A 16,632-nucleotide genomic window follows, 5' to 3' on the forward strand; every position below is an offset into this window, starting at 1 on the left:
TAGAAGGGAAAAAGGTCTAAAGAATGTTCGTATGTTTTCTGAGCATCCAAAGCTGTCATTGCCTACATTTCTGGATAGAATAATAAGTTACTATCTATCCAGACACCTAATCTTTTCACTACCGGCGTCAGCCACCAATGTGGGCCCCATAACTGCGGTTGCTTGCCCACTATTAACCTCCTATTTATCGGGCTTAAGGTAATTAAGATTCATCAGAGAGAACTCATGGGATTCATCAATCTCTGTCAACATGGAGTACGTAAATGTTGAAAAGAGTGGGGTTCAGGGTTCATCCATGAGGCACCCCCAAACTCCAGGTGACTGTTCGAGAAAGAAAACGGGGTCGATACCACTTGAAAGGAATGCCCTTCCAGAAAAGACATAAACCAGAGTAATGCTTTGTCAAAGATCCCATAGTCTTTTTTATCAGCTCTCTGTGGGGGACAGTATTGAATGGTGCACTGAGGTCAATAGTATCAGCGATACAGCACCTCTTATATCAGCAAGATCTTCTGTTTCAGCAAGCAGCGCAGACTCTGTGCTGTGAGTAAGCCGGTAGCCATCTTGTGAGGGGTGAAGTAGTTGATGTTGCCCCTAATATTCCAACAGCTGTGTATTGATAAAAAAAAATCCAGCATTTTAGCCAGTATTGGAACTATGGTTTGACAGTCTATTGTGAGGGAGTCCTCCAGTCAAATTGCCAGATATTTTTGTGACAGGTTTGGGGACGTGTGAGTCGCCCATATCATTAGGCCATTGAATCAGTGGTGTGTGAATGGCAGGGTTTCCCAGTAGCATAAGCTCCGTCTTTTCACTGTTTAGCTTCAAGCAACTGTTTGACATCCATTTTGCCACCTTCTTAAGACAGTGAATAAGCTGATGGTTTCTTGAATTAGGGCCATTTGTCAAAGACACTACCAACTGGTGTCAGCTGCGTGAGACACCGCTGAAATGTCAAACTTCTGCACTATGTTTGCAAGCTGTCGCACGTAAATGTTAAATAGTATAGGGCTGAGAGACGAATCCTGTGGAGCACCACAGGTAATTGGTAAACAATCTGAGAAACAGTCCTTTTCCATCACTTGAAAAGGTCTGTTCTCTAAAAAAAGAGGTAAGCCAGTCCATGGCTTCACCCTGAATTCCTAATTCCCTTAGTCTGTCTTTTAAGATGGCATGATCCACGGTGTGAAAAGCCGCGCTAAGATCGAATAGGAAAATAGCGGCCGACCCACTGTCATCTAATAGCGCCTTTAGCTCCTCTGTAACCACCAATAGTGCTGCCTCTGTGCTGTGGGATGCGCAAAAGACGATCTGAGTGTGGGTGAAGGATGTCATGAGTCTCCCAAAAATTGGCCAATGTGTGATTTACATGTTTCTCCAAGAGTTTCCCAAGAAACGGCAGAAGGGAAATAGGATGCAGATTATTGAATACTGTTGGGTCGAGGTTAGCTTTTTTTTTAACGGTCTGATGACTGCATGCTTCCAAGGTTTGGGGAACAGAGTTGTGTCTAGTTAAAGTTGATGATGGCATAATAGTATCCAATGCTTTAGCTAGGATATGTGGGGGTGCCGGGTCAAGAGGCGAGCCAGATTTAGTTGTTTTAATTAGGTTGAGAACATTCTCTTCCTCAAGTTTAGGGAATTGAGCTAGTTGGAAATGACAATGATACTCTAGCCTTAAGTCCTTTATCCAAACCGAATTCCGTATTGCTCGGGAATTGATCATATAGGTCTGTCACTTTAGAAGAGTGAAAGGGAATATTGCTTTCCTGGAGGCTGATCAGAGTTTTGACCACACTGAATAATTCCTTTGGGGAGTTTGCGACTGGGAGATTTGTCCTCATAGTATTTAGCTTGTGCACTCTTCATTTCGTTATGATAGGACCTGATTGTAGATTTATATTGAGATTTAAGGGCAGGGTCATACTCCTTTCTCCAAAGTCATTCTAGTTTTTTTACATAGTTTTTTTAAATAAAATGAGCTGTTCATTGTACCATGGAGCCTTTTTGGGATGTGTTTTACAATTGATAGTTTTCTTGGGCTACACACATCTAACAACTGGATAATCCACTTCTCCCATTGCTGATAGTCCTCTTCAAGTTTGCCAGCAACATTGGGTATAGTGTCCCTCTGGACTGTTTGCCAGGTTTCTGGGACCAGCTTCTAGTCGTGATTGTTTGGGCTCTAACCTTAGTCTGCTGAGCAGGTTTAGGTAGGCTGAACGTAATAAGAAAGGGATCTGACCAGGGGACTGGGATTGCTTTAGGTGCCGTGATCTGGGGATTCTTGGAAAAGATTATGTTACAAATAAGAAAGGGCATGATTTAGTGTTTGGGGGGCATCCGACAGTCTGGCACAGTGGCAGGGGATGTTATGTCTGCCACCCATACAGGCTACTACTTGCCCTATCTAGAAATCACAGCTGGCCCAGCGGTGATCTCTGTATCTCCAGAGGAACTGCCGTTTTAGCAGTTCCTCTGAAGGCACAGCAAGATTGATAGTGACCACCATCTATCCCCAAAGAGGGAGCTTGCTATTGAAAAACAAAAAACGAATTACCCTTACAGTCTGGGAGTCTTCACCCAGCATGTGGGGTAATATTTCATTCTTTTGGTTCGAGACCGCCAGTTTTTTTCCTGGCAGTGACAGCCAGAAAAAATAGACCATACTCTCTAAAGAGGGAGTATTTAGATGTCCTTACTCTAACGGGCCCCATTCCATCAGACCCTTGAAATACGTTTTCCACTGGGAGAGTCAGCAGTGTCACCACCATCAGAAATATGACCGTATGTCCAAATCAAAATAGAGCGGGCGGACTGAGGGTTTGACGGGCAGGATATTCCAAATATCACCTTGTCTGCCAAACTCTAAATGAGGCTCTAAGTGTTCCTGAGCACCACAAGGCAGTTTTATATTTGTGCAACTTTTTCTTTTTCCAGATGTCCCCTATTTCAGGCAAGTCGCTTAAATCCTGTGCAGTGGTGGGCAGTAGCGATATCTTATCCGGCAGCTGCTGTGGACGGGAGATCGACCAGAATGACTTTGTGATCAGGTAACTTCTCACTCAGCTGCTCCTCGCCCCTAGCTTGAGGAATGAGTCCCATCAAAGAGGAATTTAAAAGTTGAGATAAGGAATAATACTAATGATATTATTAGCAATAGCAATAACAATACTCCTAGAAACCTGATTGCCACCAGGTTGGCCAGAGGAGTCTACAAACAAGCACTAAGGGACAGAAAGCCAAAAATGAAGCAGGAGGCTTGGGTGGCCCTATATTTGGCCTCAGTAACGAATGACAGTGCGGCATTCTGGAAGGCAGTTAGGGCTCCTTTTTGAGCTGGGGATGGCGGCCCGTCGCTTGAGATAGCGATCCCGGAGGAACAGTGGATTAACCATTTCTCCCAAGTATACAGTGGCGAATACCCTGCTCTTTACGATCGATATGCATGCCCGGGAGACACTGGGGGAAAATTGTTTTTTGCAACAGAAGGAGTTATCGTTCACCCTAGAGGAGGTGGAGAGGGCCCTTCACGCAAGTCAAGGAGGAAAGGACCCGGGCCCCTGACGGGCTCCCCATTGATATATTTAAATCAAACGTTCCCATGTGGGGGCCCCTGCTGGTGCAAGTACTTAATGCAAGTTGCTGCACAAATTTTTTATCTACTTGGGTACTCTCAACCATTGTGGAAATTTTTAAAAAGGGGAATAGACAGGATCCAGGATGCTACAGACCAATTTCCCTGCTAGTTGCCATAACAAAAGTAGCAGGTAGAGTTCTACTTGAGCGTCTTCAGGACTGGGCCGAGGAGAACTCCATCCTGTCAGACTTGCAATATGGATTCCGGCCCGGCCTGGGGACCGTAGAGCAGGGTTTAAATCTCTCTCTGTTGGTGGGGAAATATACCAGGGCAAGGAATGGGCACCTGTTTTTAGCATTCGTGGATCTCACAGTCGCTTTTGACTGTGTGGTCCACGCTAAATTGTGGTCAATTTTAGAAGTCATGGGAGTCGATTTAAACATTATTTACTTTCTTAAATGTTTTTATTGTGAAGCTAAGGCCTCTGTGCTTTATGGCACAAGGGGTGAATGCTCAGAAGCCTTCCTGATCAGGAGCGGAGTCAGACAGGGATGTGTCTTGGCTCCGTTCCTTTTTAATCTGTATATAAACGGGTTGGGGAAGGCGCTCCTGAACGACAATCAGGACTTCCCTACAGTAGCGGGCCGTCCGATTCCAGAGCTTTTGTACGCGGATGACGAGGTGCTGATGTCCCGTACTCAATTTGACCTTCAACAAGTCTTAAACAGCTTCTCCCATTTTATGAATCAGCTAGGCCTAAGGGTGACCACAACTAAAACCTTTATGATGCGTTGTGGTAAAGGCATCAAGAAACAAAAGGATATGTTTATTGGAGGCCCAAAAATCGGGGTCACTACAAATTTTTCTTTTTGCTTCTAATGATACATGGGTACAAGCAGTCTCTGCTAAAAAATTGGCACTTGTACGCACCACTTCTGCTCTAATTGCCTTCTCAAGAAAACTGGGCAAAAGACCACCGGTGGAACTTTTAAAGATCCACATGGCTAAATGTGTCTCAGTGGCAACTTATGGGAGCGGAGTCTGCAGAGTCTGGGGATTTGCTGACCCTTTACCAATTCAAAGAGTAGAAAACTTGTTTTTAAAATATGTTTTATCTTTACCAAATAGCTGTGCCACAAGTGTTTGTCATGCTGAATTAGGCCTATCATTTATTTCTGACCTAATCAAGATTGAACCCGTGCTCTTGTGGCACAGATTGTGGCTTAAAGAGGAGGCCAAATTGAATAGAGACTTCCTCTCAGACATTATGAAATTGGAGGGAGCAATGAGGATACCATGGCTTAAATATGTTTTTAACTTTTTAAACAACCACGATTTCATTACAGACCACGATTCATGTTATTCTTTTCTGTAAATATTATTCTGTATTACGGACCACATTTTTGAAACCTATTTTTAAACAGTTTGGATTACGTCAATGCCGACCTGCCTTATTGGCCTTGCCATTACTTGACCATCGAGTACAGAATTTATAGTGTCACTATTTTCTTGAAAAAAACTCTCTTTTATAGGAAACAATTGCTCAATATTTGATTAATTCTTATCAAAAGCTCCTTAAGTTTAATACTATTTTATTCACAAAATGTTTTTAATGAACAAGTGTAAAGACTTTTTTTTTTCTTTTTATTGTGCTTTTATGATTGTTTTTGCTTAAACATTCGAATAAAGCTTTCCTGGTTGATTGATTGATTGACTCCTCTATTATTCAACAGTTCAAGGCGTTCCCATCTATACTTCTAGCTCTGTGTCCCCATCTGAGTCTGCTGCAGGATCATGTAATAATGCAACTAAGGCCTCCCACGCCCTCGCAGTCTCTAGCGCTCTTTCATTATTAGATCTACTAGCCTGTTGAAACCGAACTGTGCTTTCACTTGTCGCCCATTTAAGTAGTTCTGCCCTCCACCGTGCAAGGTTAGGCCCTTGCTTGGATTTCCAATACATTGTGAGATCCCTTTTAGCCAGTAACAGGTCTAAGTCCAAGAACTTACTCGTGACTTTTGTTTTAGTTGTATGCGGTAACCAGTGTAATAGGCACACACCCATGTCCGGCTCTATCTGTCTTTCTGTAATCTCACAGAGCAAGTCAACCACCTCCCTCCAATACGTTCCCAGTTGCGGACAACTCCACAGCATGTGGTGAAACTCCGCTCCTTCTAAATTGCAACGCGGGCAGTGAGCTGTATCCACTTTAAAATACCAATTGATCTTAGCTGGAGTTAAATATGCTCTATGTAATATATAGAAGTGAACCAATTGGAACCTAGCAGTGTGCGTGCTCTTCCACGCTCTCTCGACTAGTTTGGTCCACGTTGTCTCAGGAATTTCCTTACCAAGATGTATCTCCCATTTCCGCTGCAATTGGCTCATTGGTTTCGTTCACTCATTCATCATACGTCTATATAGGCACGTGATAGCTTTGAAGGTCCCCGCTGCCATCACCACATACTGGCATGCCATAGATGTTTGCGGTTCCGACAACCCCCCTCCCCAATGTCGTTGAATTGCTGACACTAGGGCTGAGTGCAATAAGAAATCTCCTTTGGGTAGACCGCATCTGTCCTGCACGGGCTCGAAAGGCAATAAAACATCATCTTCATATAGGTCTCCCAATACTTGTACCCCCAGCTCCTCCCATGTGGCCAGGGCAGTCCAATCCCCCCCATGTGGGAGTACAGTGCACATACCCAAGGGGATCTGCGGAGCATATGGGCAGGCAATCTCGCCTCTGCGCTGGGTCTGGTTCCAGCACAACCTCAGCGTCCGCTCCTCATGGGATAACATCCCAAGATGAAGTCGCTGTTGAAGTATAATGAAGGACAATACATGACGTGGAATCCACCTACCCTCCGGACCATCTGGGCCTCGGAATTCCCTAGCCACTGCTTGGGTGAACCATTGCAGTTGAGCTGCCAAGTAGTATAGCTCAAAGTCTGGGACTGACCATCCCCCCTCACCTCGCAGTTGCATCATTGTATCCAATGCCACCCGCTGCCTACCGTTTCCCCACAAGAACCCTCCTACCATAGAGCGGAGCATTTTGAAGTATGAGTTCGGTATCCATATCGGCAGCGCCCTAAAATAGTATAGCAACCGGGGGAGTGCCACCATTTTTAGGAGTGCTATTCGGCCTGCTACTGAAAGCGGCAGAGTTCTCCAGAACGTGAGACTACACTTGATGCCTCTCAGGGCTCTGCCTATATTACCTTCCAACAGATCCTCCTGTGTGTGATAGATGTTGGTTCTGAGCTAGGGCAGGCAGCGGGGTTCCCACCGAATATCTTTCACATGTGCAGGGCTCGGCATCGATATATCCACAGGGAATAGGCAGGTCTTTGCCCAATTCACCCGCAGGCCTGAGGCCGAGCCAAATATACGCAGTAGAGATAACACCACATCTAGAGCCTCCTCTGTATTGGCCAAGAACATGAGTAAATCATCTGCATAAAGCGATATATACTGCATGTCTCCGCGTAAGTCTTGTCCAATAAAGTGTCTCCCCGATCTGGCCTGTGTGGCCAGTGGTTCAATGGCCAATGCAAATAGCAGGGGGGAAAGCAGACATCTCTGTTGCATGCCCCGCCAATTAAACAGGAAGAGGAAACCGTCGCTCCTGTCTGCACTCGCGCTGTGGCAGATCTATAGAGGATCTCTGTCCATCCCATGACAGTCTCCCCCAGACCCAGCTCTCGCATTACCTGAAACAAGTATGGCCATTCCAGACTGTCGAAAGCCTTTTCGATATCTACCGAAAGGACCGTCGCGGAAGGTACAGTACTGTGATCCTCCCCCAAGACGCGAAGTAAACGGCGCACATTAGTGGATGTATTCCGGGTGGGGATAAATCCCGCTTGATCATAATGTACTAGCTTCACCATGTATGGGAGGAGTCGAGTCGCAAGGATCCTACTTAAAATTTTATAGTCAGTGGTTAACATTGAGAGGGGGCGATAAGCCGCCCTATCCGAGGGGTCCATCCCAGGTTTAAGCAAGGGAATTATAATAGCCTCCCTAGTGGGAGCTGGTAATGTTCCTGTTTTCTGTGCCTCCTGGAACACTGCCAGTAGTCGTGGCGCTAAACAATCAACATACACTGAGTAAAGCTCTATAGGCAGCCCTTCCGCCCCGGCGTTTTGTTGCATGCCATATGCTTGATGGCGCCCTGTATTTCTCCTATTGTAATCTCCTGTCCTAAAAGGTCTGCCTGCTCCTCCTCCGGCCTCGGTAATGCCACGTCCGACAAGATCTCCTCTATGAGGTTCCCGGCATCCTGAAATTTGCTTTGGTATAATTTGGTATAGTAATCCAGGAACAACCAATTAATTGCGTATACCGACCCTCGCATTGGGGTTGTCAGTCCCAATATAATGAGCCCCAAGGATTCGGGTTAGCTAGCCATGTCAATAGAGTGCCTGCTTTATCCCCCTCCGCGTGCACCCGAGCCAGATAGGACTTGTGGTCAAAGCAGCGCAATCGCTCGGAGTCTCCGGGCGATTCCTTTTCGGCTGTCCGCAAACATTGCTCTGCTGCCTCGATATCATGTACAAGAGTCTTCCGTACCCCTACCATTTTAGGAATGCATAGACCCCGTGTTACCACTTTAAAGGCGTCCCACTCTAGTGCCAATGTTGTTGCTGTGCCCTCGTTCTCGTTAAAATACTGAGTGATGCCTATCCTAACTTCCTCACGGAAGACAGGGTCCTCCTGTGCTTCAGGTCGTAACCTCCAAGTCGGTACTACGGGTCTCTCCCGGGTCCAGTGTATAGTTCCTAGTAATGGACTGTGGTCAGAAAGTGTTCTCGTGAGGTATTCACTGTTGCACACTTTAGCATGAATGTCAGGGGTACACAGTATCGCGTCGAGTCGCACATGCAGTTCATGCAGGGCGGAAAAGTAGGAATAATCCCGCTCTTTAAAATGATGCTCGCGCCACGTATCCACCAACCCCCATCTCTCTTGCCACTCACGCCTAACCTTGGAGAGTCTATGTATAGGGGCGTCGGGCATTGGGGGGTGGGATCTATCCATTGTGGTGTCCGTTATGGAGTTGAAGTCAATACTGGCCCAGTCAGGGAGGGTCCTAGTCTCCCAGACAGATGACTTAAAAAGGGGCCTGATCCACGTTAGGGGCATATATACTACACAGTGTTACATCTACGCCATTAAGGCGACCCACCATTGTCACAAACCTCCCCTCCGGATCCACCACATGGTTTGTCGGTTGGAATGGGGCTCCCGCTCTAAATCATACTAGCGTACCTCTTGCAAATGCTGAATATGTCGTATAAAAAAGTTGCCCTCTCCACCTGCGCTTCAGCGCCAGTCCCTCCGCTTGATTAAGATGAGTTTCCTGGAGGAAGGCTATATGAACCCCCCTACGCACCAGATAAGCATGCACCTTATGTCGTCTAACCATTGTGTGTAGCCCTCGTACATTCCAGGTTATACATTTCAAATCAAGTAACATCTCCATACCGAATTCCAATCCTCACAGACAACCGCCTGTAATATCCGAACAAACAACAGTGGCTCTAACTACCCCAGAACAAAATCGTGAATTACCCCAACGACCCCACCCCAGCAGAACAGGCTCTACAAATCTAGTACCCATCCAAACTAACATTCTAACCAATACATAAAGATAGGGGAGGCGGCCTGGAGCCGTAGAGGTTCGACCCACACTATCCCTCTATCCTGCGCCGTACCCCCAATAATGACAAAGCCCCATTCTCTGGGGACCACTTAATATGCGGAACCACATATGTCAAACATCCAGCCAGCCCTGATTACCCTTCCATTTGCCACCCGTTAGGCACTCATAGAAAGGAGGGAAATCGACTAATGATAAAACATTCCCCCCCCATAGACGTTCACATAACCTGAGTCTACTATATTAGGCATTTGTAATCTCATACGCAGTCCCAGGTGTCATGTGAGGCAATCGGGTACTTCCCGTTTCTGACTCCTCAGAGTCCTACTCCAAGGTGCCCTTTTCTGATTCTGTCGCCACTGGTGACACCGTTTTTTCTCCAGAGAGATATTCGTGACAGCCAGTAATGCAGCCGACCGCTCCTTCTCTGTTTGGATCTCTGAGGGTTTTTGAGCAATAGTATGGTGTTTTCGGATGTGTCGCGACCGGCGCAGGCGCGGCCCCTCTGCAACAGTATGCACATTGTGCCCTGCTTTGCCAATGCCCGCTCTGTAAGATTCCAACCTGTTCCAGGCTTCTTCAGGGCTGTCGTGAAAATATATTTTGCGTCTACCGCCACCCTTAGACGCGCTGAAAAAATCAAGGAGTACTGGAGACCTTTGTCCCGGAGTGTTTTATTGACCTCTAAAAACGAAGCACGGCAGCGCTGTACATCATACGTGTAGTCTGGAAACAGCGTCACGTTGCAGTTGTCCACTTTGTAGGGGCCGAAGAGCAAGCCTTGTGCAGCAGGAGGTCCCTATCCATATAATGCAATAGTCTCGCCACCACTGGTCTGGGCGGCCTGTCAGGCGCCGGCGGCCTAGCGGGCACTCTATGCGCTCTCTCCAAAGTGTAGAAGGAGGTAAGGCCCTGAGGGGCAACTACAGTTCTTAGCCAAGTCTCCAAGTAGTCCACCATATTAGCTCCTTCCACTCCTTCCGGTAGCCTCACCACGCGGACGTTATTCCTTCGGTTCCGTCCTTCGGCATTTTCGGCCCTCCACTCTAGCGTTTGCAACCGGTGCGTGACATCTGCAACCTGAGCTTCTAGCGCCTTGTGGGGGCATTCTAAGGTCTCTAAGGTGACTTCCGTCTGCTTTACCCGGTCAGCAAGTTTAGCATGATCTGCACGGAGAAGGCCCAGCCCCTGTGCCACAGATGCGATATCCTGGTAGAGAGCATCTCTGGTATCAGTGATGGCTTTAGGGTTTGATCCACCTGCTGCTGCATCAGCCCCTCAGGGTGTGGCACCATCACTTCTTGCTTTTCTTGTGCCCCTGTTTCTTCCTCCAGGTCTGGTTGCGGTCCCCCTTGCTTCCCTCGTGGCTTCCCCATTACTGGCATCAGTGGGTGTTCTAGCCCCAGTGTAGTCTCTCATACAATCTCTCACGCTGCGTGTAGCAGTCCCCTGGGCAGATTTAGGCCCACTACCAGTGAGGGCTCTCTTCGTGTCTCTGTTGGTCTTGTAACTCTCCTTAACCCTTTGGCAACCAGGGTTACCTCTCACCTGCTTCTAGTCGTTTTCAGCTCACCCTGCCAGTTTCGTCCACAAACTTCCTCCTACTCTGGGAGTCCGGTTCCAGTCATCTGCTCTCGCCTAATGTTGGACTTGGCACTTTTTGCAGGGTCATCCCTAAACTTTTTGCCTTCCTCCTGCATTTTTTCTGACCTGTTGTTGGCTGTTTTATGACTCTGGGCACTTTATCACTGCTGATCAGTGCTAAAGTGCATATGCACTCCCCATTGTAAATTGCTATGTTGGTTGGATTCCATGATTGGCTTATTTCGTTTACTGTCAGACCCCAGTAAAGTGCACCAGGAGTGCCAGGGCGTGTAAATACAAATGCCGCTGGTGGGCTCGCAGCACTGGTTGTGCCACCCACAGAAGCGGCCTGGTAAAATGTGTCTAGGGTCTGCCATCGCAGAACCTGCGTGCAGTCTGGTACTGTCATGCTGACTGGGCAAGTGCACCCACTTGCTAGTCCCTAAACCTTCCCATAACTTCATGTTAGTCACCCCTATGGTAGGCCCAAGGGCAGGGTGCATTGTAAGCATAAGGTAGGACAAGCCCTGATGTGTGTGGCATGTCCTAATAGTGAATTACAGCCATTTTCGTTTTTCACTATTGTAAGGCTACCTGCTCACATAGGCCAGAATGGGTTGCTGGAATTATTACACTCTATAATCCCAACAGACTCAGTGAGCATGGTAGAAAGTCAAGTTTAGTATGCCTGAACTCAGAATAATAAAATACTTCTTTCAGTAAAGTTTATTTCAATATCCTGCGTTTGTAAATGCTACTTTTAGAAAGTTAGTATTTACTTGCCTAAATATTTCAGCCCGCCTCTGCGTGATGTGTATCTGCTGTCTGGCTTATGTGAGTGACAGGGCTGGGGAAACCCAGATGGGCAGGGCTAGGTAGCCTGGTGGTGAATAGAAAGATTGACCTGTAGATGGGTGGGAGGAGTACACCTGGACTCTGAATAGGGCTGTGCTCTGCCACCACAATGCTGGCTCCGCCCCCTGTGGAGCGTCTGATGGCTCTGCCCTGCACCCTGAAAGAAGAAGCCTGCATCGCATCAACAAAGTGCTCCAGAACTGGACTAAACTAGGCAAGGCCCCCCTGGACTGGAAGAACAAAAGAAATGGTCTATAAAAGGAGCCCTGCTCCTAAGAAATCAGATCCGCTTTGAACCAAGAAGAATCTCTGCCTGAGGAGGAGGCGCCAGGAAAGCTGTACGGAGGAAGACTGTCCCTATCCTGGGGGACTGGCCTGCAGTGGTGACCTTGCAGCCAAAGGAGAGAAGAGGAACCCTTTACTAAAGACTTTGCTTCATTTTTATTTCAAGAAACCTTGTGCTTTCAAAAACGATCTCCAAGGGCCTGGAAGCGAGCTTGCCCCCTGAACTAAGCCCCAGGACCATTGGGCTCATCCTGACCTTCACTCGCCTACCGCTGGACTGTGGTGTTCCTTCCTTCGCCGGAGCCGTGACTCCCGTGCCCATCAGCCCCTCCTTGAGCCGTGACCGGACTGCTTGGCTGCCCCTGCCTTGGGAAGAGCCTCGCTCGATCTGAGCCGCTCTCCCTACGCCGTGCTGGGCTGCACCCGTCACCTTGCTCGCCAAGCCTCGGACGGCCCGGACGTGGAAAGCGTACCCGGCTGCCCCGCTCTGCTCACTTGCCAACCTGAAACACCCGCTCTTGCTGTGAGCCTGAAGGACCAGACCCCCTTGTAAAGCGTGGGAGCCCCGAACGCCGCCTCGCCCTTCTGAAGAGCCGCTGAGCGCCCCGCACCCGCCTTTACTAAAAGAAACAAGGTACTGTAAATTACTAACTCGACCGCGAGCTCGCATCGGATCCAGGGTCCGCAACGTTCTGTTTTCCCTGCCATCTGACGCGTGCCACCTGGTCACCGTCTCAGCGCGAAGTGCGCTAAGACCCACAGTTCACCTTGTTGCCCCGCATAAGAAGACTTTCCGTATAAAAGAACTTTCCGTAATCATAGAGATCGTGGCCACACCGTTTCACCGTTACTGGGTCTTGTACTAAGTTTGCTGAAAATATAAAAGCCTTATTTTTGTATACAACCTGCCTGGTGTCCGTTTGTGACGAATGCAAAGTATTTACTGTGTGTATAATTGCGAGTGCTTAACCGTGTACGCCCTGAGGTTTAGCCTTGACGGCTCGCGTCACGCACCTAGAGGGTGAGCAGGGGTTATTCTAAGGAGCCATCCTCCGCCCTGACTAGAGATAAAGGGTCCCTGCTTGTCGCTGGTACTTGCCTGCGCCAGCCAGAGCCCCCTCATTTCTAACACCTAATCAGCCCGCTCTCCCCCGGAAAAAGCCGTATGCAGGGGCTGTGGCTGTGTCTCAGGGCTAGCACACATCTGTTTCACCCACTACAAGATCACACAGGCTTCCAGCGCGCCACTGCGCTATCTCCTTCTCCACGGCATAACCGCTAGCGGTGTACCTCGGTAATTGGTGTCTTCGTTAGTTATGGTCGACACTTGGCCCGCACTGTAGCAATCCTCCGCCACAATACCTCCAGTGCGCAATGTATAAGGGTCCCAGCCACTCCACTAATCACTGCAATTGGATTCCTACGGTTGTAGTCACCACAGGGCCTCTCGGCGACTTCTTCGCCGCAATCACGCAACTGCCCACATCACTGTTTGATCACCTCCTCATCCGTCCCTGTGGTCTATTGGGGTATTCCTTTGCCAGGGTCTGTTCACCAATAGAATTCCCCAACGTCACCGCCGTTATCAGCCCTCCAGGGGTCTCAACAATATCCTCCACAGTCTATACAGTGCCCCTTCTGCGGGCCACCTCTCTTTTGGTCGTGTGCAGTCGTGCCGGTCAGATCGATCCGCAGTGTAGAGCCCTCCGCCTTACCGAGCGTACAAGATGGCGGTCCGAGCTCAAAATGGCGGTCCACCCGTGAATCTATGTACTGCAAAGATGCCCCAGCATGGTAACTGACGGATCGCGGTACCGCCCGCCCTTCGATGGGTCGCCGTGTCATATGCAGGCCACCTCTCGCTCCGCGTCCCTTCAACCTCCAGTACACCGCAGGTCCGTTAGACCCCTCCGTGTCGGATCCGGGTCTGCCAGGCTCATTAGTGCTGTGCTCCCGGTCTGTCAATGCTGCAGGGTTCCCAGTGCCATCGCGGTTAGGTGGCACTTGTTGCACTCGGCAAGTCCTCTGTGATCTGCTAAGGCCTTCCTCTGGCAGGGTTTCTAAAGTCAGCAAGCCGCCATCAGCGCCATCGTGGTCAATCCTCCATCGCGCACATCGCCTCAGCAGGTCACCGGGCAGCAGAAGCACCACGTCCCATCAGCGGAAGCTCACCGCCCCTATAATCACTATCTTGGGTGCTCAGGGGCTCGTTTCCAGGTCCCGCAGCAGGATAATTCCCAGGGTAGGCACGGAGCTCTAGGCTCACACGTCTTTCCCCATCAGCTCCGTGGCCACACCCTCCTCCTCCTCCTTGCCACCATGACAAAAGATAAATCCTCGGTCCCCTCTACGAAGCAGAGTACACTGGACCAATACATCACAGCCATTGTTGGGGCGAGCGGTGCCGATGATGGGGGGCCCTGTCCCGGACAATGTCGCCCTGCTTCCCGCAATTACACAATCCCGTGACATGCAAAATCGGCGCTGTTGGCTCTGAGATCTCATTTCTTAGACAAGACCTTAGAAAGGCGGTAGACCGCATTACGGAGGCCGAAACCTTGCTCAACAGCAGCAGCACCAGTTGCTCACAAACAAGGTTCGACAAGGCAAGCAACCCAATCCAGAATATATCAGTGGGGGAAAAATTGATACTACACCGTTTGTGTCAAGTGGCGCAGTCACCCACCCCGGTGCCGATGTTGCAAAACGTGACGTATGCACTACTACTAGCTCAGGTGTTCGCATCCTATTATTTGAGTTTATATGCAAAACGGGAAGTTATATCCCAGGATACCAAAATCGTTGCCTGACCACATTCGTGAACAACCCTAAGTACTCAATAAGTAGAATCAGTAGAAGAACTCAATAACGCCCTGTCTGGCTTACGCCCTGGCCGAGCACTGGGCCCTAATGGATTCCCGAGCGAATTCATAAGATCTCACATGACCCAATTAGGCCCACACTTACTAAAAGCACTGCATAAAGAAATTGTGGTGTTCCTCAAGCCTGGGTGTTCCCCCAAGGAACCCTCCTCATATCGTCTTATCTCACTACTGAATTTTGAATCTAAACTCATGGGTAAGGTTCTCGCAGACTGGCTTTGTATATATATCCACAAGCTCGTCCACCCCAACCAGGAGGGCTTCATGACGCACAGATTAATGTTTCATAATAATAGGCGAGTTCATAATGCCCTTGCAAAGGCACCAGAACTCTGCTGCCCTGCAGCCCTCCTATTAGCCGATATTGATAAAGCATTTGATTCACTCAGCTGGGACTACTTATTCCTTCTCCTACAAGCTTCCAACTTTGATCCGAGAATCCTGTCATATATTCACCTCCTTTACACAGACTCTCTGCCTCGTTTCGGGTGGCTGGGGTACAATCAGATCGATTCGTAATCCATCGGGGCACAAAACAGGGGTGCCCGCTTTCCCCGCTGTTATTCACACTGGCGATCGAGCCACTGGCTACATGGGTGAGGGGGGACCCCTTGGTGCGCAGGTTTGAATGGTCTGCGGAGACGTCCGATAGGATTGCATTATATGCTGACGTCTTATTCTTTCTTACAGACCAGGGGTTTTCTGGCCCATGAATTCTGCAAATACTTCACGTATTCAGGCAAACCTCTGGACTCTGCACTAACCCGGCGAAATCGGTACTATTTTCAGTTTGCGGATACCAAAGCAGGGGCACATGGGCGACCCACCTGACCTATGCCACGGGAGGGTCCCAATATCTGGGGGTATATATTTCAACCAATCCGATCATCTCCTGGTCACACAATATCCATCCTCTACTACCACGTCTTCAAGGAGAGGTGAAGGTGAGGTCGCCTCTGCCCCTGTCCTTATTTGGGTGGTCGGCAATCTTCAAAATGGTCTCCCTACCATGGATGCTGTATCAGCTACAAAATGTCCCTTACGTTATCCCACAGTCTTGGTACCAGCAGGTCAATGCAATCCTTAATTATTTCCTATGGGGAAGAGGGGCTGCAGAGTCGCTTTCCGGACATGTACACAGTCCACCTATTGTGGGGGAATCGCCCCGGCTGATTTATACGCCTATTACTCTGCCTCCCACCTACTCAATATAAATAAATGGTGCCATAGTGTGCAGACGGACCCGACGTTTGCAGTCGAGAGACGAGCGAGGGGTACCCAAACTCTGTTAGACCTCCTTTATAGTCAGACAAATCTTGATCACCTACCCCCAGCATGTGAAGTGGTAATTCAATTAAGCCGACGCACGATCAGGAGGATGGGATGGGGAGGGCGGCTGACGCAGGCGTCCTCACTTTGGCACAGAACTTACCTTTGACAGGTCGCCGCACTGCCAGGGCTCCGCTCATGGGACCTTATTGGGCTCTCCACAGTAGGGGTCATAATGAAAGGGATGGTGCTCAAGTCTTTTCAACAGCTACAAGTCGAATATAATCTCCACTGCAGCCAGTTTTACAGATATTTACAGCTCAGACATGCACTGACACTGCACATCTGGTCCCTGACGGATCTGCTGGAGGTACACTCACTTGAAGAGCGTCTGCTGATGGGAGACCTAGGTGCCCACAAGATTAGACAAATCTACCAAACACTAGTCGCACATAACCAAACTACACTTAGCACGCTGCGAGTGGCGTGGGAGGGGGACATTGCAGACC

At 48.9% G+C, this 16,632-nt stretch overlaps 2 protein-coding genes across 3 annotated transcripts in view; one reads left to right on the forward strand and one right to left on the reverse strand.

The window, feature by feature from the left end:
- LOC146782821 (uncharacterized) overlaps nucleotides 1–16,632 on the reverse strand; it is a 271,182-nt gene that overhangs the window by 179,185 nt on the left and 75,365 nt on the right. The window lies entirely within an intron of this gene.
- LOC146782822 (alpha-2,8-sialyltransferase 8F-like) overlaps nucleotides 1–16,632 on the forward strand; it is a 160,337-nt gene that overhangs the window by 114,333 nt on the left and 29,372 nt on the right. For both annotated transcript variants that reach the window (XM_085639213.1, XM_085639214.1), the window contains exon 5: nucleotides 2,941–3,053. In XM_085639213.1, coding sequence (XP_085495339.1) covers nucleotides 2,941–3,053 — 113 coding nt within the window. The remainder of the gene's footprint in view (nucleotides 1–2,940; nucleotides 3,054–16,632) is intronic.

The sequence above is a fragment of the Triturus cristatus genome, chromosome 12 (genome assembly GCF_964204655.1).
Source record: "Triturus cristatus chromosome 12, aTriCri1.1, whole genome shotgun sequence".
Lineage (NCBI taxonomy): Eukaryota > Metazoa > Chordata > Amphibia > Caudata > Salamandridae > Triturus > Triturus cristatus.